The 21,721-nt window shown below is 38.7% G+C and overlaps 1 protein-coding gene and 1 pseudogene across 1 annotated transcript; one reads left to right on the top strand and one right to left on the bottom strand.

Moving 5' to 3' along the window:
* Positions 1–2: 2 nt before the first annotated feature.
* On the bottom strand, positions 3–4,932 carry LOC145501370 (uncharacterized). The gene is made up of 5 exons (XM_081480863.1): positions 4,864–4,932; positions 2,966–3,080; positions 2,812–2,847; positions 2,635–2,724; positions 3–2,390 (listed from the first exon to the last, which is right to left on the bottom strand). The coding sequence occupies exons 2-5, from the start codon at positions 3,060–3,062 to the stop codon at positions 2,290–2,292; spliced, it is 324 nt and encodes a 107-aa protein (XP_081336989.1). The 5' UTR covers positions 3,063–3,080; positions 4,864–4,932; the 3' UTR covers positions 3–2,289.
* Positions 3,904–6,037, top strand: LOC145501335 (uncharacterized; annotated as a pseudogene).
* The last annotated feature ends 15,684 nt before the right edge of the window (positions 6,038–21,721 follow it).

The following is a 21,721-nucleotide window of genomic DNA, read 5'->3' on the forward strand; positions in this document are numbered from 1 at the left end:
TTTTTGAACAACGACTCCAAAGCACAAAGACTTGCCTCTGTTTTGTATGATAGCTGAAGGTAATATTTTCAGAAAATTAAGGCAGCTCCAAATGAAAGCGTATCATTTTTTGAGCAGAATCATATCATTGAGTGGAGATATGGAGTCAAATCGTGGTCCTGCAAATGAGTACCGGTGTTGCATATCAGTACCTTTTATATCACCCACAAATTCTGTCTGTTTATTAGAATTCAGATTGTCTCAGTTAGGCAGAACTGCACTTGATGTTGAAGGAGGTGGTGATTGCTTTTTTAGGGCTGTATCACATCAACTCTATGGAAATCCTAATAGTCATTTCTATGTGCACAGTGTGGGCATTCAGTATTTAGTGAATCACCCTGAACAATTTTATAGAGAGTAAAACTGAGCATTCTTGGCAAGGTTATTTGGAAAGAAAGTCATGCCAAGGAACATGGGCTGATGCTATCATAATTCAAGCTGTTGCCAATTGTCTTAATTTATCAATTCATATTGCTGAATCAAATCCAACTTTTTCTCCAGTTACTGTTGTTAAACCAGTGAATGTTACAAATGCCCTAAACATTTACATTGGACACCTAGATGAATTTCATTATGTTTCCATAGTAGAAAACAGAACAATGGAGATAAGTGACAACAGCAAACAAACAAAGAATTGCAAATGAAAACAAACCAGTTAATAACAGTGAAAAACGTAAAGCTTACAGAAGAAAATACATGAGAGAATACATGAAAGACAGAAGAGCTGATGACAACTTTAGAATAAATGAGAATCAAAGACGAGTACAAGGCTGCAACATTAATAGCAAAACATCTGGGAACAAGAAACACCAGGCTGCTAAAAGAACAAAATTGAACCCAGAGAAATTGAGCAGTGCTCCTTCAGAAAACGAAAATCAGATAATCCATAGCACATAAGGCAAATAACCAAACAGTTGGTAAGAAAAAGACAAGAGGCTGAGGTTCTGGAAGGTGTATCACTACTAACATGTAGCAGTCATGAGTTGCAGCCACAAGAAAACAAGTACGATGCAATTTCTATGATAAATTTGTTTTACAAAAAAACAGTGCATGTGGCCTAGAATATGTATGCACTTGTTGTGACCAATTGTGGTTCAAGTGCTCTGTAGTGAAATGTGATCCAAACAAATATAGGGCATGTTCACTAGACATTGTTGAGTCCTGTCTTACTGGTTTTAAAAGTGTCAATGACACTGAATGGATCTGCAGAACTTGCAATAAAAAAGAGTCTAAAAAAAGTCTGAAAAAGCAATTGTCTAACTTGCAATACAAAAGGTCTAAAACAAGGCAGGTTACCCATCTGTTCTAAAGCCAATAAGATGGGTTTTCCTTGTAAGCCTAATGTATTGAATTTCACATCACTAGAAGAGTGACTAATATCACCTCTTATACCTTTTATGCAACTCCGTGAACTATCTAGGGTTGGTCAATTGTCTATTCATGGAAACATTGTCAATGTGCCAAGTGATGTAAATTCGACTGTTCATTGTCTCCCAAGGTCAAGAAGCAAATCACAGACCATTCCAATGAAACTCAAAAGGCGACTTGGTTACAAGCATCACTATCAGTTTCAGATTGTCAGACCTGAGAAAGTATTAGATGCAGCCAAATATTTTGTAGACACTAGTGAATTATTTAAAACTGAAGGCATAAAAGTGCAAAATGCATGGCTAGATGGCATAACTTCACAACCCATGAAGAGTGGGGTGAGTTTGTTCAAAACTCTAACACATCCAGTGCTGATGTGCAAACTAATGAAATTTTTACAAATTGTCAAAACAATATTTGCACTGCTGATGTTCATAATCCAGACAGAGAAAAAGACACTAAAAGGATTACCAGTGTTTCCTGTCAAAATGTTATATATATTAGATGAAGACCTTATTTCTATGAACATGCTCAACTAATGGCTGCTTATTAACATGATGCACTTTTCAACTTAACACCTTACAAATGCAACACTTCTTAGTTTCAAAAGAGGCAAAGGACAGTACTTCATAGATTAATTACCACATACCATGAGGTAGCTCGAAGGAGCCTTTGATTGAATTAAGTAAGCAGTGTGCATAGCTTAATGAAACATTCCTCGGAAAGCAGAATTGAGTTACATGGTATTCTAAGAGCTCAGAGTATCTGAATTAACTGAAGTGAATGAAGAAAAAATGTTTTACCCCCAGGCCCCCTTTTGCTTGTTCTCACACAGAGCTGTCTTGGGAACTATGTGTCAAAAAGTGACATGAATTTAACTTATCACAATGGGCAAGCATTAGCATACATTTGTTTTTGAGAAAACTCAGAGCTGCATCTAAACTTACCTGTTGGGTTGTTGGGCTGGTCATTGGTTTGGGTTCCTGGGAAGAGGAATGGAAAATTTTTAAATTGAGGATAAATTCAGGGGCAGATCCCGGATTTTTCGTAGGAGGGGTGCACCACTAAGGAATGGCATAACTGACTGGTGAGGTAATCAAATTTTAAAAGCAAATACAGAGAAGGCTTCATCACAGGGGATGCACACTCCCTGCACCCTTTCCCTAGATCTGCCCCTGACATTATTCAACTGTGACAGTATGAGCTAAATTCCCTTTTCATACCAACCTGTTGTGTCGGTCTCTTGTGTCTTGTTAATTACAGATGACACTGGTACCTCCCTAGAGGGTACTTGCCTAGCTGGTAGCATATCTGTATCTAAATATGACATGAATAAAAAAATTTTTAATCTGTATGGACAATCATTAGTATACATAACCTAGAGACTGCATTAATGAAACTTACCTGGTGGGCTGGATGGTTGGTCAGTGATTGGAGAATCTGGAAAAAGGAATTAGTAAAACTTTTCAACTGGGGATAAATTAGACATCTGGTCCCTAATTAAAAAGGTACTCTGGAGGGAAGTCAAGCAGAACATTCAATGGCTATTTAAACATACCTGGAATCTCACATTCTGATGAGCACACTTGAGTTTTAATTTTGCAAATTGTGCCACAAACTTTTCCAGTAAGCTCCTGGGAATCGTCCAAAAACATAGGCGCTGTGGACTCAACCTGTCTCAAAAGAACAATAAATTCTGGGAACAAAGTCTTCGGCAATCAAACGTACTCGTCCATTGTTAAAGGAAGCTTTTTAAAGTCAGTCTTTTCAGTGCAACCGTTGGCTTTCTACCCACGTCTCAGCCAATTGGATCACAACAAATTGCAGGGCTTCAAGCGTCCCTATATTTCCTATATTTGCTATATTTTCTCAGTCCTCCTATATTTCCCTATATAGTTTACAAATGCCCTATAATCCCTATAATTCTATTATTTTTAAAATTTAAAATTATTTAGAATAAACCCCCCAAAAATGTTGCTAAGGTTGTGATCAACTTTGTGCTGGTGGATGTAACAGGGACAGTAATTTCCTGGGTCAAGTAAATAACAAACTGGTAAGTACAATTAGTGTAACTGGTGAATAATGGCTCGTCATTTGTCATTTGTTCATTTAGTTGTTTCAAAATTACAGACATGAATTTTTAACAACCTCTATTGGCACTATAAGCACTTTTGGATTGTCATCACTATTCAGAGTTCAAAGTCTTGTCCCAATGAAGAATAACTGAGGGACCAGTTCATGTTGGTGCTCTTTTGTACTTTTGTGTGCACAATAGTAGGGCTTTTAAATAGGAAAAATCTACAATTAAGTTTATTTCATACATGTCACCAACCTTGAAAAATGTTATCTTACCAATGCATAATTTTAATTGAACCAGTCTACCTCTTATTATTAGTGCTTTACAGCATTGCATAAAAAAGTGTGACAAAATATTATGTGTTTTCCTGTCTGCAGGTAAAATATTTATGCAGTATAGAAGTGTGACATCAGAGCATAATGCCACATGGTTCAACTAAGTTTCAAGCTAGCTGGCTGGATCAGACAGATGTAGATGGTCACAATAGATGACTGGTGTACTTCGTGCAAGACTTCGAAACACAAGGCCTTCTGTACCTTATGCATTAAAGATTTTGCGATTGATAATTCTGGATTGACCCAAATACAGCAACATGCCAAAAGTGAAAAGCACAGGAAATAGTCTGCTGCCAAGTTTTCTCAAGCTCAAAGACATTTTGTTCTTTCCACAACCAGTAGTGAGAATAAAGGAAAAGACCAGGGACCTCTCAGTATACCCATTCAAGATTTGTCACAGCAAAAGAAGGTAGCTAGAGCTGAAGTTCTGTGGGCTATGAAAACTGCTGCAAGTGACTATGCATTTGCATCATCAGATGGTATACCACAGTTGTTCCAAAAGATGTTCCCAGGAGATGTGTCTAATAACTTTACAATGAGTGGAACAAAAGTGTCTTACATGATATCAGATTGATTAGGCCCATACTTAAGAAAAACTGTGCCAAGATATTTCACAATCAGGTTTTAGATACACCATTCAGTATGATGAAACAGGGAATGCCCAAGGCCACAAGCAGTGTGACATACTAGTGCGCTACTGGTCAGAAGAAAAAAACGAGGTCAGTGTTAGGTTCTTGCAGACACTTCTTTGGGCATGCCAAAGGACATGATGTTGCAACAAAAATTGTGGAGATCCTTCAGGAAACAGGCTGCCAGTTGCCTCTCTGAGGCTCAATAAGTTTGTCATCAAATGGACCAAATGTCAACAAAACAATTTGGAGTACAGTTAATAAGGCACTGTTAGATGAAGGACTCCCTGGTCTTTTGCCATTTATCCCTTGCAACATTCATGTTGTGAACAATGCTTCCGTGCAGGTGTTAATGCTTATGGAGATGCCTCTGAGGAACTGGCAATAGATCTTTTCTATTGGTTAAAGAGCTCACCCTCTCGAAGAGAAGATTACATCCATGTATTGAGTGATCTTGGCCTTGATGAAGCGTTATTTATCCAGCATGTACAATGTTGGTGGCTCACACTTATTCCTGCATTAGACAGAATTGTCAAGAAATGGTAAGCAATCAAGAAATACTTCCTGGAAGAATTGCCCAAGCCACGGAAGCCTTCAAAGACCTTGGCGAAGAATGACCGGTACAATCGCATAAGTAGAAAACTAAAGGACAAGTCCTTCCTAGTGCAGTAAGCTTTTCTTGTGTCTGTGGAGCCAATCTTTAAGAAGTTTCTATGCTTCTTCCAGAGTGAACGGCCACTGATTCACCTACTGCGTCATACAATGTGTGAACTACTGAAGTCCCTAATGGGTCGCTTTCTCAAGACCTAAGTCCTGGCAGACAAAGAGGGGAAGCACCTGCTGGCAATAGACTATTCCAAGCCAGATAACCAACTTTCCATGTCACAGATGGAAGTAGGAGAGAAAACTCGATCAGCTCTGTCCAAGCTGTCTGATGACCAACAGAAGAAAGCTCTTCTAGGAATAAAACAGTTCTATGTGGACACCACAAAGTATCTGATTGGCCATCTAACATTAGACAACAAGCTTTTGAGAGATGTCTCTTTCCTACATCCAGTTCTTAGGGATAGCAAGCATGGAGCACAAGCTATACCAACACTATCAGAAGAAGAAGTTGCTTTGGTTACAGATGAGTGGAAAGTGTACCAGGCTGGGCAAGTCGACGAGGAGAGTGCCACAAGAAGAGTTGACCATTACTGGGCAGATGTGTTCCAGGAGAAATCTCTGCAGGGAGAATGCAAGTATTCCGTTCTTCAGAAGCTTGTGAAAGGCCTTCTCTGTTTAGCTCATGGCAATGCGGATGTAGAACGAAGTTGTTCTGCAAACAAGAAGACAGTTACTCCTGACAGAACTTCTCTTGGTGAGTTGACAATAAATGGTTTACGTACTGTCAAAGATCATGTCAAGGTGTCTGAAGAGCCACAAAATGTTAAGATCACAAAAGGGTTGCTTGAAACATCAAAGATGCACACAAGGCACATGCAAAGAGGCTTGCTGATGAGAGGGAAGGGCTGGCAAAAAATGGAGAATGGAAGAATCAGAGCAAGAGATGCAGAGGGAAATTGAGAAACAGAAAGAAAAAGAAGTAGAGAAGTTGGAAAAAGGAAGACTAAATTTGTCTGACAGAGAGAAAGAATTGATGAAGGCTGAAAAACAGAAAGACAGTGAGCTACACATTGCTAAAACACTCTATAAAGAAGCAAATGAACGACTTTCACAGGCAATTAAGGACAAAAACTTCAACAAGGCTGCAATAGCTCAAGGGCTACTTAAAGTTGCCAAGCAAAAGTTGGAATATGCAGTGGAGCAAACCAAAGAGTGTTCAAACAAGAGAGTTGAGCTTGACAAAAACAAAGAGACTCCTTGAAGACTACTCCAAGCATCTATCTACCAAAAAGAGGAAAGACTAAGTGTGGAGGACATTTATATGATGTACATTTAAAGTGTAGTAATGTTGTACCCATGAATACTTTGAGAGCATGGTGGTAATGCATGAGTTCAGTAGCATTGTTGAGATTACAAGAAATGATTGATGTGATCAAGAACGTTTGCTTGGATGAATTTAAGACTGAATGTGTTAAGAATGTAAAGTTTGAGATTATTTCCAACAGCATGCTCTCTGGTGTTGGAACAGAGGAGGCCATTGCATTCTGAATAACACTATCCTTTAGTGTATCAGCTGTTTAATATTCTGTTTTGTTGAGTGTAGAAAATGCAGACAGATAGGGCAAGTGTTGAAAATACTTTTTAAAAATCTCTATATTCCCCCTATATTTTCTAAAATTCCCCTATATTATCCCTGTATTTTTGTAAAAAAGCCCCTATATTAAGCCCTATATTTTCGAAGGAGGCAACTTGAAGCCCTGAAATTGTTCTTCCAAATTTTTCAGCCAATCACAGAATTTGGAAACGGAAGTCTGCGTGAAGTCCTAATTGTGATTAAAAGAATTAAATAGGACAAATCTAGATCACAAATAAATATCGACACTCATTTCCTATATAGAAATATGGATAAAAAGCCTGTTTCATATTTCAGACAGCCGTGAAGGCGTGAACACTTTGATTTGATTCTGACAAGTCAATTATGTACTGATCAATCACAATAAAATTCATGACATGCGAGGAAACCTCAGAAACCACAAACTTAGTTACCATTTCTGCTTGCAGTGTTCTCGCACCTAATTGGCTTTTTCCAACATTTCTGGTGTTGACAGTTTTCTGAATTTCACAGTAATATTTAGTTATGTTACTTTCACAAAGAAATGTTAGCATAATTATGATATTATAAGTAAGTGAGATATAGCAAGAAAGTGAGTAATTTCATTGGCCACGAAAACGGAGCTTTTCACAAACATTCTTCCAACCAGAGGAATTTGAAAATGCCAGCTTTTTTCTCTAGTCTGGACAGAAAAAATTTTGAAAACGAAGCTTTTCAAAAACTATGACATCACCATAATGCGAGTTTCTTGCCGGAGTCTTACTCTAACACAAATCCAGACTTTTTGGTTGTTGCATTTTCAAAATTCTCTGGGATAGTCTGGACAAAAGCCAAATTTGAGATCTACCTATGCGTGCAGTTTATTGCAGCAGGAGCGCTACATATGAGGAACTATTTGTAAATGACCAAACTATCTACCCAACACAACCGTTGACTTAAGGAAATCGCCATAATTATGCATAAAGTCAAAAACATTGTCTCTCCTTCCTACATAGCTAAACAAAAATATAAGCCGCTATGCTCTGAGAAACACTGACTTTACCTTTTTCAACACGGTAACTCATGGCAAACACAGCCTAAACTATCTAGGGCCTAAACCGTGGGCAAAGCTGAGTGAAGACCTTAGAAAGTTGGAAGCCTTAACAAATTTAAAATTTGGCTATTAAAGAACACTGAACCTGACCTAGCCTGCGAACGCAGACGTATTTCCGGCTGTCACTTGGTTCTGCCGAATAATAACGTCTGCGAACCTGAGCCAGGAAACGATATTCTGTGATGTAATGCCTTTTGTTTCTCCTTGGCCAATCAGATTCCATGATAGAATGAAACTCGAGTGCTCCTCGCAGCGAATACCTTGCACAGTAGTTCTGGGGTTATTTGAGCTAAACTGTGATTAGCTTAGAATTCCTACGTCACAGAAATTGTTTTCTTGCTTGGGTTCACAGACGTTATTTTTTGGCGGAACCAAGTACGTTTGCAGGCTAAACTTGACCGAGCTGAAGCAGTTGTTTTTTCATGTTCTAAATAACCTTGCCTTGTAGGTTAGAAACAATTTTAAATGATTGGAATTTTAATCATTTTTATTAGTACAGGTTAACTTATAAGCGAAAATTGCAAATAGTTGTCTTTTATGTTGTAATTAACTTGTCTTTTGGCGACTGGAATTCTGTAATTCTTACTAATATGTGTCCCCAATTAGTTTACTGTTTTAAAGTGAGCTAGAATTTTGACATGCTAATTAAGTTATTTATTTATTTAGAACTTAAATGCATTTTCAGAGTGAAAGCTCAGTTTTGTGCCAATGACAGCATTTTTTTTCTCTTGCTAAGAATTAAGTCTTTAGGTAACCCTTTACATAAGCCTTATTGGCTTCTCTGGGCTTCCTTGCCTATAATTACAGTGATGGGAAATTTTTATATTTATAAATGGTAAAAACTAAACAATAAATAAAATTTTGAAATTCCTTTAGCGTGGTGTGGACAGGGCCTAATTCCCTTACCACACTGATACAGTTTAGTATGAAAACGCATAAGTTTTTGATGCAGTTTCGCCTATCATCCTTAGTAAAATGCCCCAAAATGCCGATGAAAACAGAGGCTTTCAGAAATGGTTTCGAAAGTGGAGCATTTTGAAAATGTTTCGTTTGTAGTGTGGACATCTGAAAACAAAGGCTTTTGAAAACGGCGACGAAAAGAAGCATCATATTCTAAAGAATTGGTTCATGCTTAGCTCGCGTATATTGAGTTTTAAATGCACATGGGAAGCTTCGAGAACATAAAAGAAGCTTAAGAGTCTACAAACTTGCCAAGTGCATCCATAACTCGATATACGCACAGCTAAAAGCATAAACCAATTCTTTTATAACATGGTGACAAAAACTTGGGCGCTAAAACATGCTTTATCTGTGATTAACTACAAGGTTCTTACAATACACGGTGAAGGAAAACAAAGGCCATTAGGATGCTAACACACCACAATCAGTTGAGCAACAGTTGAACAAAAAGGCTTATGTTCAATGAAAATTTCGATTTTTTGAATTGATTGTAATAAAATACAGCCAAACAAAGTTAAAAATACTCAATAAGTTGTAGACAAAGAAAGTCAAAATACTCAAGTTTAAGTAAACATTTTAGCTTGGCAAAAGTCAAAGGCTCGAAGTAGGGATGGAATGTTCAGAATAATCGTGACATTTCTGAAACTTAAATAAAAGGAACTTGCACCAAACTCAACGGAAATTTTGCAGTTAATTTGAACTGCACACGTCATGTTTTATACACATGGCTGTACGTATATAGAGATTTCGTTCATGATGGCTCAATAGGAATTAAGTAGGACAAGCGCATGCTATGTTGCAATGTAACATTTTAGAAAACGGCCCTGAGAAAATATGCGTGCTGATTGGTTAATAATCGTGTTTTTATTATGCAATTAGATTACGAGCTCGAGATTTCTATCGCATGATAGTCGATGAGGGCACAGCCTGAGTCGGCTATCATGCATAGAAATCGAGAGCTAATCTAATTGTTTTAGAATAGATCTACCAGTCATTCACAGAAACCTCCAAAACGCCAAGAAGCGAACCTCATTTTGTTAACAAGGGCACACTGCTACGCTACTCACTATCTATCGCAATAGATAGTGAGTAGTGTAGCCAATCGAGAACAAGATTCATGGTAGAACGCTAGTAGATTTCTACTAAAATTCGATAGAAACACGGTACATGTTTTCTATTTCTTAAATATTGGTATCATAAGTAATAATGGTATTGTAAGTAATTTTGGTATTGTTATTGTATTGCATTTGTGTTCTTTACTTTTCAGTACCTTGACAATGGCGTCATGATCATGGAGACACTGAAACGTTGGTTTTTACGGTAGTTTCTGCTTGTCTGTGTAAGTGATGTTAGTCTGTGTTGTAAATTGAGAGAGATCCATGCCCACAGGGTTTCTTGTTTAAGGTTATTGTATACCTTTAGAGGTGTCTCACATCCAAGCGATGTTGCGCGTCCAGTTTAAACTGAATATACAAATTAAAGCTTATAAAGCTGGTGGCTATCACCCTGTACCGAGTTTTCAAATACAGTCCAACCTCCGCCAATGACCTCCTCCCTACAACGGCCACCTTTCTACAGTGGCCATTTTTTTCATCTCGGCAGACGACCCATAAATTTACTCCTCACCTCTCTACAATGGCCACCTCTTCATAACAGCAATGGCCACTAATTGCCAAAATAACCTCTCCACAAGGGCCAGTTAATCAACGACTGACGAATGGTGTATACAAAAACCCATTTTATATTGTAAACTATCAGGAACCTTGATTTGCACTGTGCATCGTTGGTCTCTGTTTCTGTTTGGCTTCTGTTTTATTGATATATTTTGACTGTTTTAGGTATTTTGATGCTAATATAAGCATTGTGTTAAATATACAAATGTTGTATCCCCTGTAAAAACAGGTGCCATCACACCCCTACCTCCCCATAACGGCCCCTTTTTTTCCCTAAGGTAGCCGTTGTAGAGAGGTTTGACTGTTAAATGGATTGTCTAATTTTTCACGACCTCTTTCAAACATTTTTATCTGAGAACGATTTTTGTACCATCACTCCTTATTTGAAAATGTTCTGTAAATTTTCGCTAGAATTAACTGTGGCAAAACACAAACATGTTTTTATAGCGCTTTGTGTCCTGAAACCGAGGGAAAAAAGTAAATTGGTAGAAAACAAATTCGCTAGGGTGTTTTTAGAGGTCGTGAAAAATTTGGCGTTTTGAAATGGCATGAAGTTCACAAGTTTCCTTGAGCTTTGGAGGTTCATAATTTTGCTTTAAAATATGTAAATATATATAAGTGTGTTCTCTCTGATTGGCTTAAAAGCTTTGCTTCACCTGAACATAGAACATAAACTGAAAGGCATGTTTTATGTCTAAGTCAAACAGTGTGATCATGTATGGACTAAGTAGTCATGTTTGAACCCACGCAGAGATAAACAAGATGATACTACAAAAGTATCGAGCAAAACATAAGCACGAAAGAGTCTTCACGTCAAATTGGTAATATGCGAGAAAAAAGAACCAAGGAATTTCGTTGTTAGATCAAGGGGGAAAAAACTGGTCACGGAAAGTTGAATGCTCAAATCTCGAATGGGATGTCACAATGATGTCCACTTGATGACATAGATAAACCAGTGAAATCTTAGCATGGCAATATGCTGTACAAGGCAAGTTGTGTTTTTAGGAGTTGAATCATAAGAGAAACCCGAGTACACGCAGTTATGCGTCTAGTTTAATTTACAGAAAACAGGGAAAAGCCATTTTGGAACTTTGTTACTGTCTACTTAACCAGAAAAAGGGATAGGAATCTTTAAAGGTGTTGTGACTGAAATCCACGCTAATCCTGGTGATTGAACTGTCAAAAAAAAACGTGCGCTGGGATCAACCACACAAAAAACTTCAATCAAGACTAGCGCAACTGAATGCAACCAAAACTATTTAGTTGCAATCGACAATCTAACAATCTAATCAGTCTTCACTGGTCATGTTTTGTCTTATAAATGTCACACATTTGACTTGCTAAATTCGCAATAAAACTCTTGACAAAAGACAGAAATGTATCTTCTGGTAATTGATAAATCTTTTATTTATCTGCTCTGTTCTGTCTTATATGACCAAAAAAAAGAACATTAACCTGACTGGCTTCATAGAACTTCAAAGACACTGAAATCACAAAAATTTTAAATCTCTGCACTTAACAAACACTCTGTAGTATTTGCCAATCTAAATGCAACATTGACCATATAAAACTATATATACAAGGCTGAATTGTATATGTAAATGTATATGTAATTGGCCACTCCCCATTGGGGCTTTTCAGGACCAATGTTAACAAACAATGATAAATAAATATTCAAATAAACATAACTAGGTTAAGAATCCCAACTGGCAGGAGGCAGACCAGTTGGCTATTTACAAGTGTAGTCGAGAAGTTGAACTCGTGGCTACCAAGAACAAGATCAGCTAGCGGTCAGAACGGGATTTGAGCCCGTGACCTATGGATTGCAAATTAGTTGCTCTAACCACTCAGCCACGCTGCCTCCTGACAATTGGACAACTCTTACTCTTACTGGGAGATTGAAATCGCGAAAATTTTAACTTACTGCACTTAACAAACACTCTGTTATATTTGCCAATCCAAACGCAACAGGAACCAAATAAAACTATATACAAGGACAACTTGGACAACGCCTACTCTTACTGGGAGATTGGTACCCATTTCTTAGTCTTAAAAGTTAGTCCTTGACCAACACAATCAAAACAATATAGTGATTCCAAATTCCTGAAGCAATTCCCCATTAAATCGAACATTAAGCAAAGTACACCTTTGACCCAAACACCACTATGGATGCGATCGGTTTTCAGAAAGCAAGCACCATCTAAAGGAGTTTATGTTGGTCAAGGGTTCACTAGCTATGTTATTTGCTGCACAAATTGCCCTTAAACTCCTAAACATGACAATGAGCCTTACCGCTGGGGAAAAACATACTGTTTTGGAAATACTTTGCCCGAATCAAAGGCAACGTTTTCTCCCATTGTCCAAATCGTTGTTGAGTGTAAAACGTATAATATATTGTATCTCGGTCAAATGCAACAGAGTTGTCCCTTTTTTTGTTTGCCTAACACAACTGTCCTTGGGCCTTGAAAGACAGCTGATGATATTTTGACGTGGACGCATGTATACCGGAAAATATTAGACTTCCAATAACTGCAGTGAGGTTTTCCTTATACCTGTCGTCTTTGTGTTTTATGCTGAACAGAACAACCACTGAGCATCCTAGCAATACTTCAATCTTTCTATGATCTGGGGACATTTTCAAAATCTGAAAGGCTGACAATTCTGTTGTACTTGAGCTTGAAAGATTGCGAGGCCATCTATTGTTATTAAAGAGATGTTACCAAAGAGCTGGATCTAAGTGAGGCATTTCAGTATCGTGAGGCGTTTCAGTATTGATGTTTGAGCTATTTACTTTTTATCATAGAGCACAGTCGTTTCTTTGGTTTTCAAAGCTCGTAAGTTCCGTCAAGTTGATGGAAAACGACATGTATGGGGTAGATCAGAGAACTGGTCTTTTCCTCCCACACGTCTGTCCCTGCTTGGAATTCGTAGTAGGTTGGGCATGTTTCGACTTCTGTCAACCAAGCTAGTCAAGCGGACCTCCTGTCCACTGAGTATTTAAGAACCTTGGCTAAGAACAGGGTGGGATTTTCCTGAGTTGCATCGAAAGGCACAAGCGCACATTTCCCCCAGGGAGGGCAAATCCTCTGTTTCCCGATCACTGTCATCTGTCGGGGAACATGGAGCTAGAGCTTCGTCTAGGATAAAATTGACAGCAGATCTATTAAGGTAGCTTAATGCTTGTGATCTGCATTCAGACTCCATCCGTCGATCGTAAATGCTTATCTGCATTCTCAAACTGTGCTTGCAAACACTTCCTAGGGACTCGGCTAGCCTTACATCAGAACTTTCTGGAGAAGAACAGAAGTGTTCCATCAGGGCGTGTCTTCGTTGATGGCACAAGGAAAACCTAGGTGTTCTTGAAAAACTAGTGACAGGTAGTGTGAAAAGAAACCAGCTGTCTTGAATTGAGTGCCGCGCTTGTTGAAAAAGAAGTAGTCATGTTTTCTTCAGATAGGAGGCGCGGTCTTGAGATGCCCTTGTACTCTTTGAGGTGGAAGGTGACAAATTGATACTCGGCAGTGTCAAATGGAACAACATTAGGACCGTATTTTGATGTGGTTTTTATAGCCATGCTCTATTAGCCAGACAGGTCCCTCGCTCGAAAAGATTATTGCATTGTCTCCCTCTGGAAAACTCTTGGCCAATTTGTGAATTTCTTGCTCTGCTAGTTCTTTTGTTGACAGACGTAGGGTCCTCAGCTCTTTGGCTTGGCCAGGGTTCACAGCGAAAAGAAGGAGCATCGTGAAATTCGCGTGTAACCTTGCTCTGACCACTCTAGGTCTCCTCGTACCTACAGTGGAGGCTTTGAATGACTTCCTGAAATTGTGGCCATAGCAGTGTCACAGATGGCACGCTCTTCGTAAGACGCTGTGCCTTTTCCGGTTGATTCTACAGTGAGCGAAGATCAGAGATGCTTTCCACTTGCTCGTAGTCTCTTCGACCTTGGTCTGCATGAATAAACTTTGCCGTGATTATCAGACTGTGAAGATACCTAGAGGCCGTAGAGTTCTTAACACGTTGGTCTTCCTTGAGGTAATTCACGAATCTCTCCACTAAGGTGAATTCATCAATGAGAGACAAGGCGGGATTCAGTTCTAAGTTGGTCTCACAGTGAGCCAGGAATTTTACTAGCCTCTCCACGTGTCTGCCATATACTTTCTGCCATTCTCGGTGACTGCCTTCTGTGATTGAACTCGGCAAGATAGAGCACTTGCATCTCGTGAACTGAAGAAGCTATGACATCTTAGAATGCAGAAATATTGAGTTTTTGTTTCTTTAACATCAGAGTGATTACACTATCATCTTGCTGAAGGCAGTCTTTGCAATTCGATTTGTTGGAACTGTCCAAGGTTAATGAGTCTTCCTCCATTGATTGGAAGTCAGTGCTGTTGCATTCATCTTCACGTGAGCTTTCCTCCCTGGGTGTGGCCTCGTGAATCAAGGAGCTCTTGGTGGCGGTCCCACCAGTTTGTAAGATATGGTCAATGGAAAAATTGGAAGTTGTTGCTACTGGACTTCTTCAATTAATGCCACTGTCATAGGATAGAGCTGATGATTTGAAACTGGTCTCTCGACTGAAACACCTCTCGACTTTGGAGAAAGCACTATCGCTGACGCCAGTGCGCTTTCTACTTAGCTGCCTTTCATTTTGCATGGGCGATTTGTGATAAGCTTGGAGAATGTTCACGTCTCTTTTAGATATAAGGGAAATTACCCTAAAACTAGCTAACTGGGGCCTTGCTCTTTTAACAATGTCCTGAATGTCCCCACGGCACTGGACAAGAGTCAATCCCAAGCTTCGCATGCGGGATTTAATCATTTTTCTTGGAACGCAGTAAACATTTTGTCGCATACTTCAATGAAAGCGTGATATGTCCATCCTTGGTCATCGGAAACTGGGAAAAGGGAGTCATCATCTTGTTTATCACCACCAGTAAGAGGGGAACTTTTGTCTATCTAATAATAACCAAGAAAAACAAATTCACAATAGCACTTAATAGTAAGAGCTGCCCTAATGCTTAGGCTAAAGAGTGAAGAACATCGTATTTCTCTTCACATCATTTTATCAAGCAAGTGAAAAATAATCTACAACTAGTAACACGGATGTAGACAGATTTATATATTGAACACTGAAGCCTTTCAAATCAGACCCACTAGCGAAAGTTCAGATCAGTTGTCCTTTTGATATCATCTAATTCCGAAACAGTAAATGATCTTTCATATGCCATCTTTCATTTCCTGAAACATATATGATCTTTCATATTTTCACTTGAATTCAGAATTAGTGTGAACACACAACTCACCGAGTCTTCCAGCAAAGAGTTCAATGTCCGTCTTGAGGTTTAAGTATCTTCCTGCCCAATCTGCGCTTTAGGCCTGGGTCGCACTAGAGTCAATCTGAGCCAATTTTGTTTGCATAAGTAATAAATCTGTCTTCAAGTAGCAGAAAATAAGTGTGACCCCCAGTTTCAAAAACTCGCCAATTTTTTGCGGATTGCCTAAATTTTGCCAATCTTCAAAGAAGCCAAAGTGCTGCCTCGGAGGCTTCCAAATTTTGGCAAAGCAAACAATCTTGTTTTTTTAGCCGTTAAGCTGTCATATTTCTTCAAATGTGTCTGGTAAAACTGTTATTTTTCTTAAAACATGCCTGGATAAAGTTACAGTGGGAAAAATAACTTTGTTCGGTCAGCACGTACGATGGTGGGACAAAATTATTTTTTACCCGGTCCATCTGGCCCTTTCTTTCTACAGTTTCTATAATGGCAACAATGAATATGAGCAGCATTTTTTTTCCAAATGCCTATGACTCCTACCCTGGATCCAGCTACCAGCACCAATTCAATGGTGAAGAGATGGCGGCAAGGCAATCTCCGTCCCTTGCAAGCATGGAAGCAAGACAATCTCCGTCCCTTGCAAGCATGGAAGCAAGACAGTCTCCTTCGCTCGGTTCGATTCCAAGTGTGGAAAGCAGTCAAAGTAGTGGAAGCAACAACACAAATGACAACAAAGGAAAAAAGAAAGTAAAGTACAAGACGTGATCACAAGCAGAGCAAAAACTGCTGGTCCAATTATGGGCCAAAAACCACGAATTGGTAGAAAGCAGAGAGGCAAGAACCGCATGGAGGAAAATCGCGGAAGAGTTAAACTCTTGTCTAGAGTCCAACAAGAGCATAGAAAAGTGTATGAAGAAAATTAAATACCTAATTGAGAAATATAAAGAGCCGAAGGAGTGGAACCGGAAACAGACTGGGGGCACAAGAAGGCAAAGCATATTTTACAACGAGATTGACGCTATCTTGGGGTGTCGAGATATCGTTACATTACAAAACATGTCCGAAGCAGGCACCAGTGGAAGTTCAAGTCTACTGAAGACATCACACAGCAGCAGTGTTGACTCCCCAGCTGGTTTGGACGATTTAGATGCCCAGTCCGACAAGAATAAGCAAAGTCAAGGGGACTCAAAGAAACAAGATGCGTGTGATGCAAGGACCGATAGGAAGAAGCAATCTAAACAGTCGAGGAAAAGGAATCGTGCAGCCGTCGAAGAAGGAGAAGAGGAGGAAAGAAGAGAATTGTGTGAAAGTATGGATGCCATCAAAAAATGCGGAGAAAATTTAAGTAACTTTATGGAAACCTCAGAAACCCAAAAACAACAGATGGCCATGATGGGTCAATTTATTGGGGCTATGACCCAGTTTATGAGCAAGAACACTGAATCGTCTTCTCCCAAATGAACGGTTAAATGCATTTGACATTAACACATTTTTCTAGTCAGAAATTGACTGCGTTTGAAATGTTCCTGTTCGATATTATAACATCATATTTTAAGCAATTTAGATCATGAATTTTACGATGTATGTGCAATATTGCGTGACCTAATACATGTAACGCAATTTCGAAGTTATGTGTATATTGTACTGAGCACAATATGATAAAAGTTCAATTGACTGTGTTTGAAGTGTTCCTGTTCGATAACATAACACTTATTCTATGCAATTTTAGAGAATTTTGCGATGTATATACAATATTGCGTGACCCAGTGCATGTAACGCAATTCCAAGTTATGTTGTACACATTACAATAAAAGTTCAGCAAGCAAATTTAAATCATGATTACGATTTAACATTTGAAATCAAGAGATGTTAATGGTAAATGAAAAACTGAAACGATATAAGCACGGTAACGCGAAAGATATAATGTACTCAAAATAAAGTTAGAGAAATTCCTTAAGGATGTCTCTTATCTCTTGTCCATCCCTAACAACATCTCCATTGTTGTCATCACGGCAGTGGTGATCTGGATTGCCGTCGTCATCACAATCGTCCTCTATTTTTATACAGACATTGTGTAGGACAGCACATGCAACAGCGATAGGAACAGAGAATTTAATGTCACTATCAAGGCGCTTTTGTAAAATTCTCCACCGTGACTTAAGGCCTCGAAAAGTGCACTCTATTTTGACCCTTGCACTTGATAGTTCAGGGTTAAATTGTATTTCGCTCTTGTCTCTCGTAGCCTTTGGGAATGGCCTTTGAAGCCATGGTGATATCGGGTAAGCACTGTCACCTACTAAATATGGGCCAATCTCGTGGTGGTTAACATTTACGATGGGGCCAGTGAGAATGTCTCCTTGCTCAGCTTTGTGATATAAACTACTGTTCCTTAATATGCGAGCGTCATGCATACTTCCTGGATATCCAGCGGAAAAATCTAAAAAGAGCAAGTCCCCATCAGCTACTGCCTGAATGCCAAAGTTGTGATGTCGATAGTGACTAAAGTAATCGACTGCTTTCTCGTGTGGTGCATTTATCGGTATATGGGTGCCATCAATCGCTCCAACAATGTTTGGCAGTCGAGATAAGTCTTTAAATGTTCCTATAGAGGCTGGTTTCTGCCACTGTTTCTGGGAAATGTATATATTCATCTTTCAGTTTAAACAAAGCTGCCACAACATCTTGGACGGCCTCGATTACAGTGGATTTGCCAACATTAAATACAGGTCAGATGCTCATGTATGAATTGTCGTGTGCAAGCCTATATATTCCTAGGGCTAAAACTTTTTCCGGTGGAATGCAGTCCCTCAATCGCTTATTCTCTCTGGTTAACCACGGCGTCAGGATGCCAACCAGGGCTTGAAAGGTCCCTCCCTTCATTCTCAGCTGGCGTCGAAAGTAATCTTCTGGAATGTTTCTATTGTAGAAATGTATTTCAAACCATGACTCTGCCGGATGCGGTAAAATCCACGACCAAGGACGGTTTCGTAAACGACGTCTTTTCAAGCGAACCCTACGTCTTCTAATAGCAGACACTAACCGTTGAAAAGCCTCCTAATAGTGCACCAACAATACTAAAAATGCTACGTTTTGTTGAGACTAAAACAAAATTCAACAAAGGTCTGAAAGCTGCAAAAATAATCATATGTTTGTGACGATCCATTCTTGCACAATTAACGTGCGAGATGTTTTGTTGTCTGTAGATCTTGTGACGTATATGTGAATCAGCAAAGTTTTGGTTAAAACATGTTGGTCCAATGCGACCACCGCAAAAATTTGGAACATGCAAAATTTTTGCCAATTTTTGTCCTCCCCAAAAATTGGAAATATTTTAAACAAACAAAATTGGCTTTAGTGCTACCCGGCCCTTACTCTGACAAAAGATAGACAATGGAAATAAAAATCCTCATTCACCATCGAAACAAGAATTCTCAGATGCTGGTTAAATTGCTTCACTCGATCAATTCTTTTACAACATTTAAAAAATAACAGCTTGCCGCCAAACAGTGAGATTTCCACGTTCAAGAACCAACCCCCTTTCTGTAGCAGACCCATATTGAAAAAACATATTTTTTGGAAACAATTTCTTGGGATAAGTAAACAATGCACTAAATGTTGCAACCAGAAAATAACTTGTTAGACTGCCTATATAATTGGCCGTTGAAACTTCCATAACAAAAATTCTGGATTCATCTTCAAAGTATGCCAGAAAATAGTACTGCTTGACAATCTCTATGACTCTAATGAGATGGCTGATGAAAACCAGACAGGTCTGATGCAAAAAATTGTTCAACTTTGCATCAAGAACAACTTGAGCTCTATCGCAATAAGTGAAAATAGCGAAAAACTCTTCTCTTCGATCTTTCTCAACTTCTTACTAAGCATGTTCAATTCAGTGGGAAAGCTGTTAACTGACCTTTCTAAATCAGAAAAACGCTCAAATATACGTTCAAGTCTGTAGTCTGTTCTCAGTGCTTGCAACTATTTGGCAGATCATTTTGAGTTGTGAGGCAATCCTTTCTGTCATGTTCAGCACTTTCAGCAATTGATCGTTGTTGCCTCCGTCACTTACTGAGTTTATATTTGGGTCTGAATGTGGGATCTCGCAGATCTTTTTCCCTTCTGGAGAGGAAATATCGCTATCAAAACTCAATCTCGTTTTGTGTGTATAGCATTGGGCCATAGATTAAGCACATGGACATGGAATTTTAAAATTTGGACCAAAACAGTACGGGAGTGAAACGCGTACGTCTTCACTCACACATGGTCGCTCCAGTCTCATTTTACAGCTCAGCTTACAGCTATCATCTCGAGCCCTCGAGCCGAAAAAAAAAAAACCAGTTTGGACAGGAAGATCTTTTTTAATACCCATGCTCAGCATGGTGCCGAGAAACATTCATTGTGTTTTTGTCACTTGTGTCCAACCATTGCCATCGCTATCTCATGGATCACTTTCACAAAGCTTACATCCCCAAGCAAAACAACCTTGAGGCCTCCACTCTCCATGGCAGAAATGATCATTATGGAGCCATCAATCCGTTCACACTACACTCGAGCTCTATCGCAATAAGTGAAAATAGCGAAAAACACTTAACTTTCTCTACTTTCCACATTAAACAAAACACTAGAAAAGCGTAAGCAGTCCGTCAGTTAAAATGAATTGATATAAACTGAAAATTAAACTTTTACCCTTCTTGTAGAAAAGATACAAAAAAATCTGGTTCCCTCAATGTGATAAACAATCCCCATCACAGAATTGCTATTAAGATACTCATTAGGAAGTCATAAATTACCTATTGAAACAGGTAGACACAACACCGAAGATTCCTATAAATTTGAGTCTGCTCTTCGTGCCATTTAAGAGTGAATGCCTATAAAAATCGACTTAAATCGCTTATCAGTGGCACAAGTCGAAAAATTGATTTCGCGTGTATTTTGACCATAGATAGGTCCTAGTAAGAATAGAAACGGACCATAGTTAGTTTCTGCTAATACAGCTTTCTTTGGTAGAAATATGCCAAAAACGATTTCGCCCCGATTGGGCTCAAAATCTACTTCCGGTTTTGCTGAATTTTCCGAATATTTGATTGCTTCGCGCTCCGCAGAACAGCTACTTGAGAATCTTTCAATGGATTTTGTATTCAGTTCAGGTCTTCGTGGTATGACTGAGAGAAAAATAAAATAAATCAAAGTTAGTTTTGAGCCCGAAAAGAGATCAAACTGACACGCAAAATTTTACAATGTGTTGCAATAGAATTATTGCATAAAAAATTTGTCATATTTTTCTATGGGCTATACCTTTTAATACCATAAAAACACTTTCTATGGGTTAAATATACACCCACCTGTTAGGATATCAAAAAATATCTCTGGGCAAATGGTTTTAAGTCGCCCGCCTTGGCCTGTGTTTCTCATAGATTTTGCCCAAAATCCGCCGTTGGAATGTAAACAATTGCGTGACACGGATAGCCACTCTCGAGTAAATATTCATTTGCAACAATCCGATGAAAGCAATTTTTGAAACGCTGTGTGGATAAAATAATGGAAAATGTTTTTTTTTTGTTCAAGTTAGTATAAATATATATTTTTTCATTTGCATTGCAACACCCACGACATCCCCGATAAAGAACGTGACTACAGTGCTCCGGGAAATGATTTTAACACTTGTTTATTTTATTAATTTCACTGATAATTTACAATACAGTGGCAGTTTTAGAGATACACTTAACCAATCCTCTATGGCTTATGACAATTGAATCATTTACTGACCAATAAAGTCAAGTAGAAATATCATAAATTCTATAAACTACTAACTGCGTGATGGCGTCTCAGCTCTTCTAGCTGCGTAGAAAATTTGTACCTACCCAATATGTTCAAACTCAGCTAGAAAACTCGGAATTTCTTGAATTGAATTAGCCGAGGAAGAAATTGCGTTTAAGTTTCAATCATACTGGGAAAAAAATCCATCTTTTCTACTTTGGTTGTCTGATCAATTAACTGAAATTTGCAGATCATAACACTGGTAGACAAATACACATTACAGTGGTCGATCT

The sequence above is a fragment of the Orbicella franksi genome, chromosome 10, assembly GCF_964199315.1.
Source record: "Orbicella franksi chromosome 10, jaOrbFran1.1, whole genome shotgun sequence".
In the NCBI taxonomy this organism is placed as follows: Eukaryota; Metazoa; Cnidaria; class Anthozoa; order Scleractinia; family Merulinidae; genus Orbicella; species Orbicella franksi.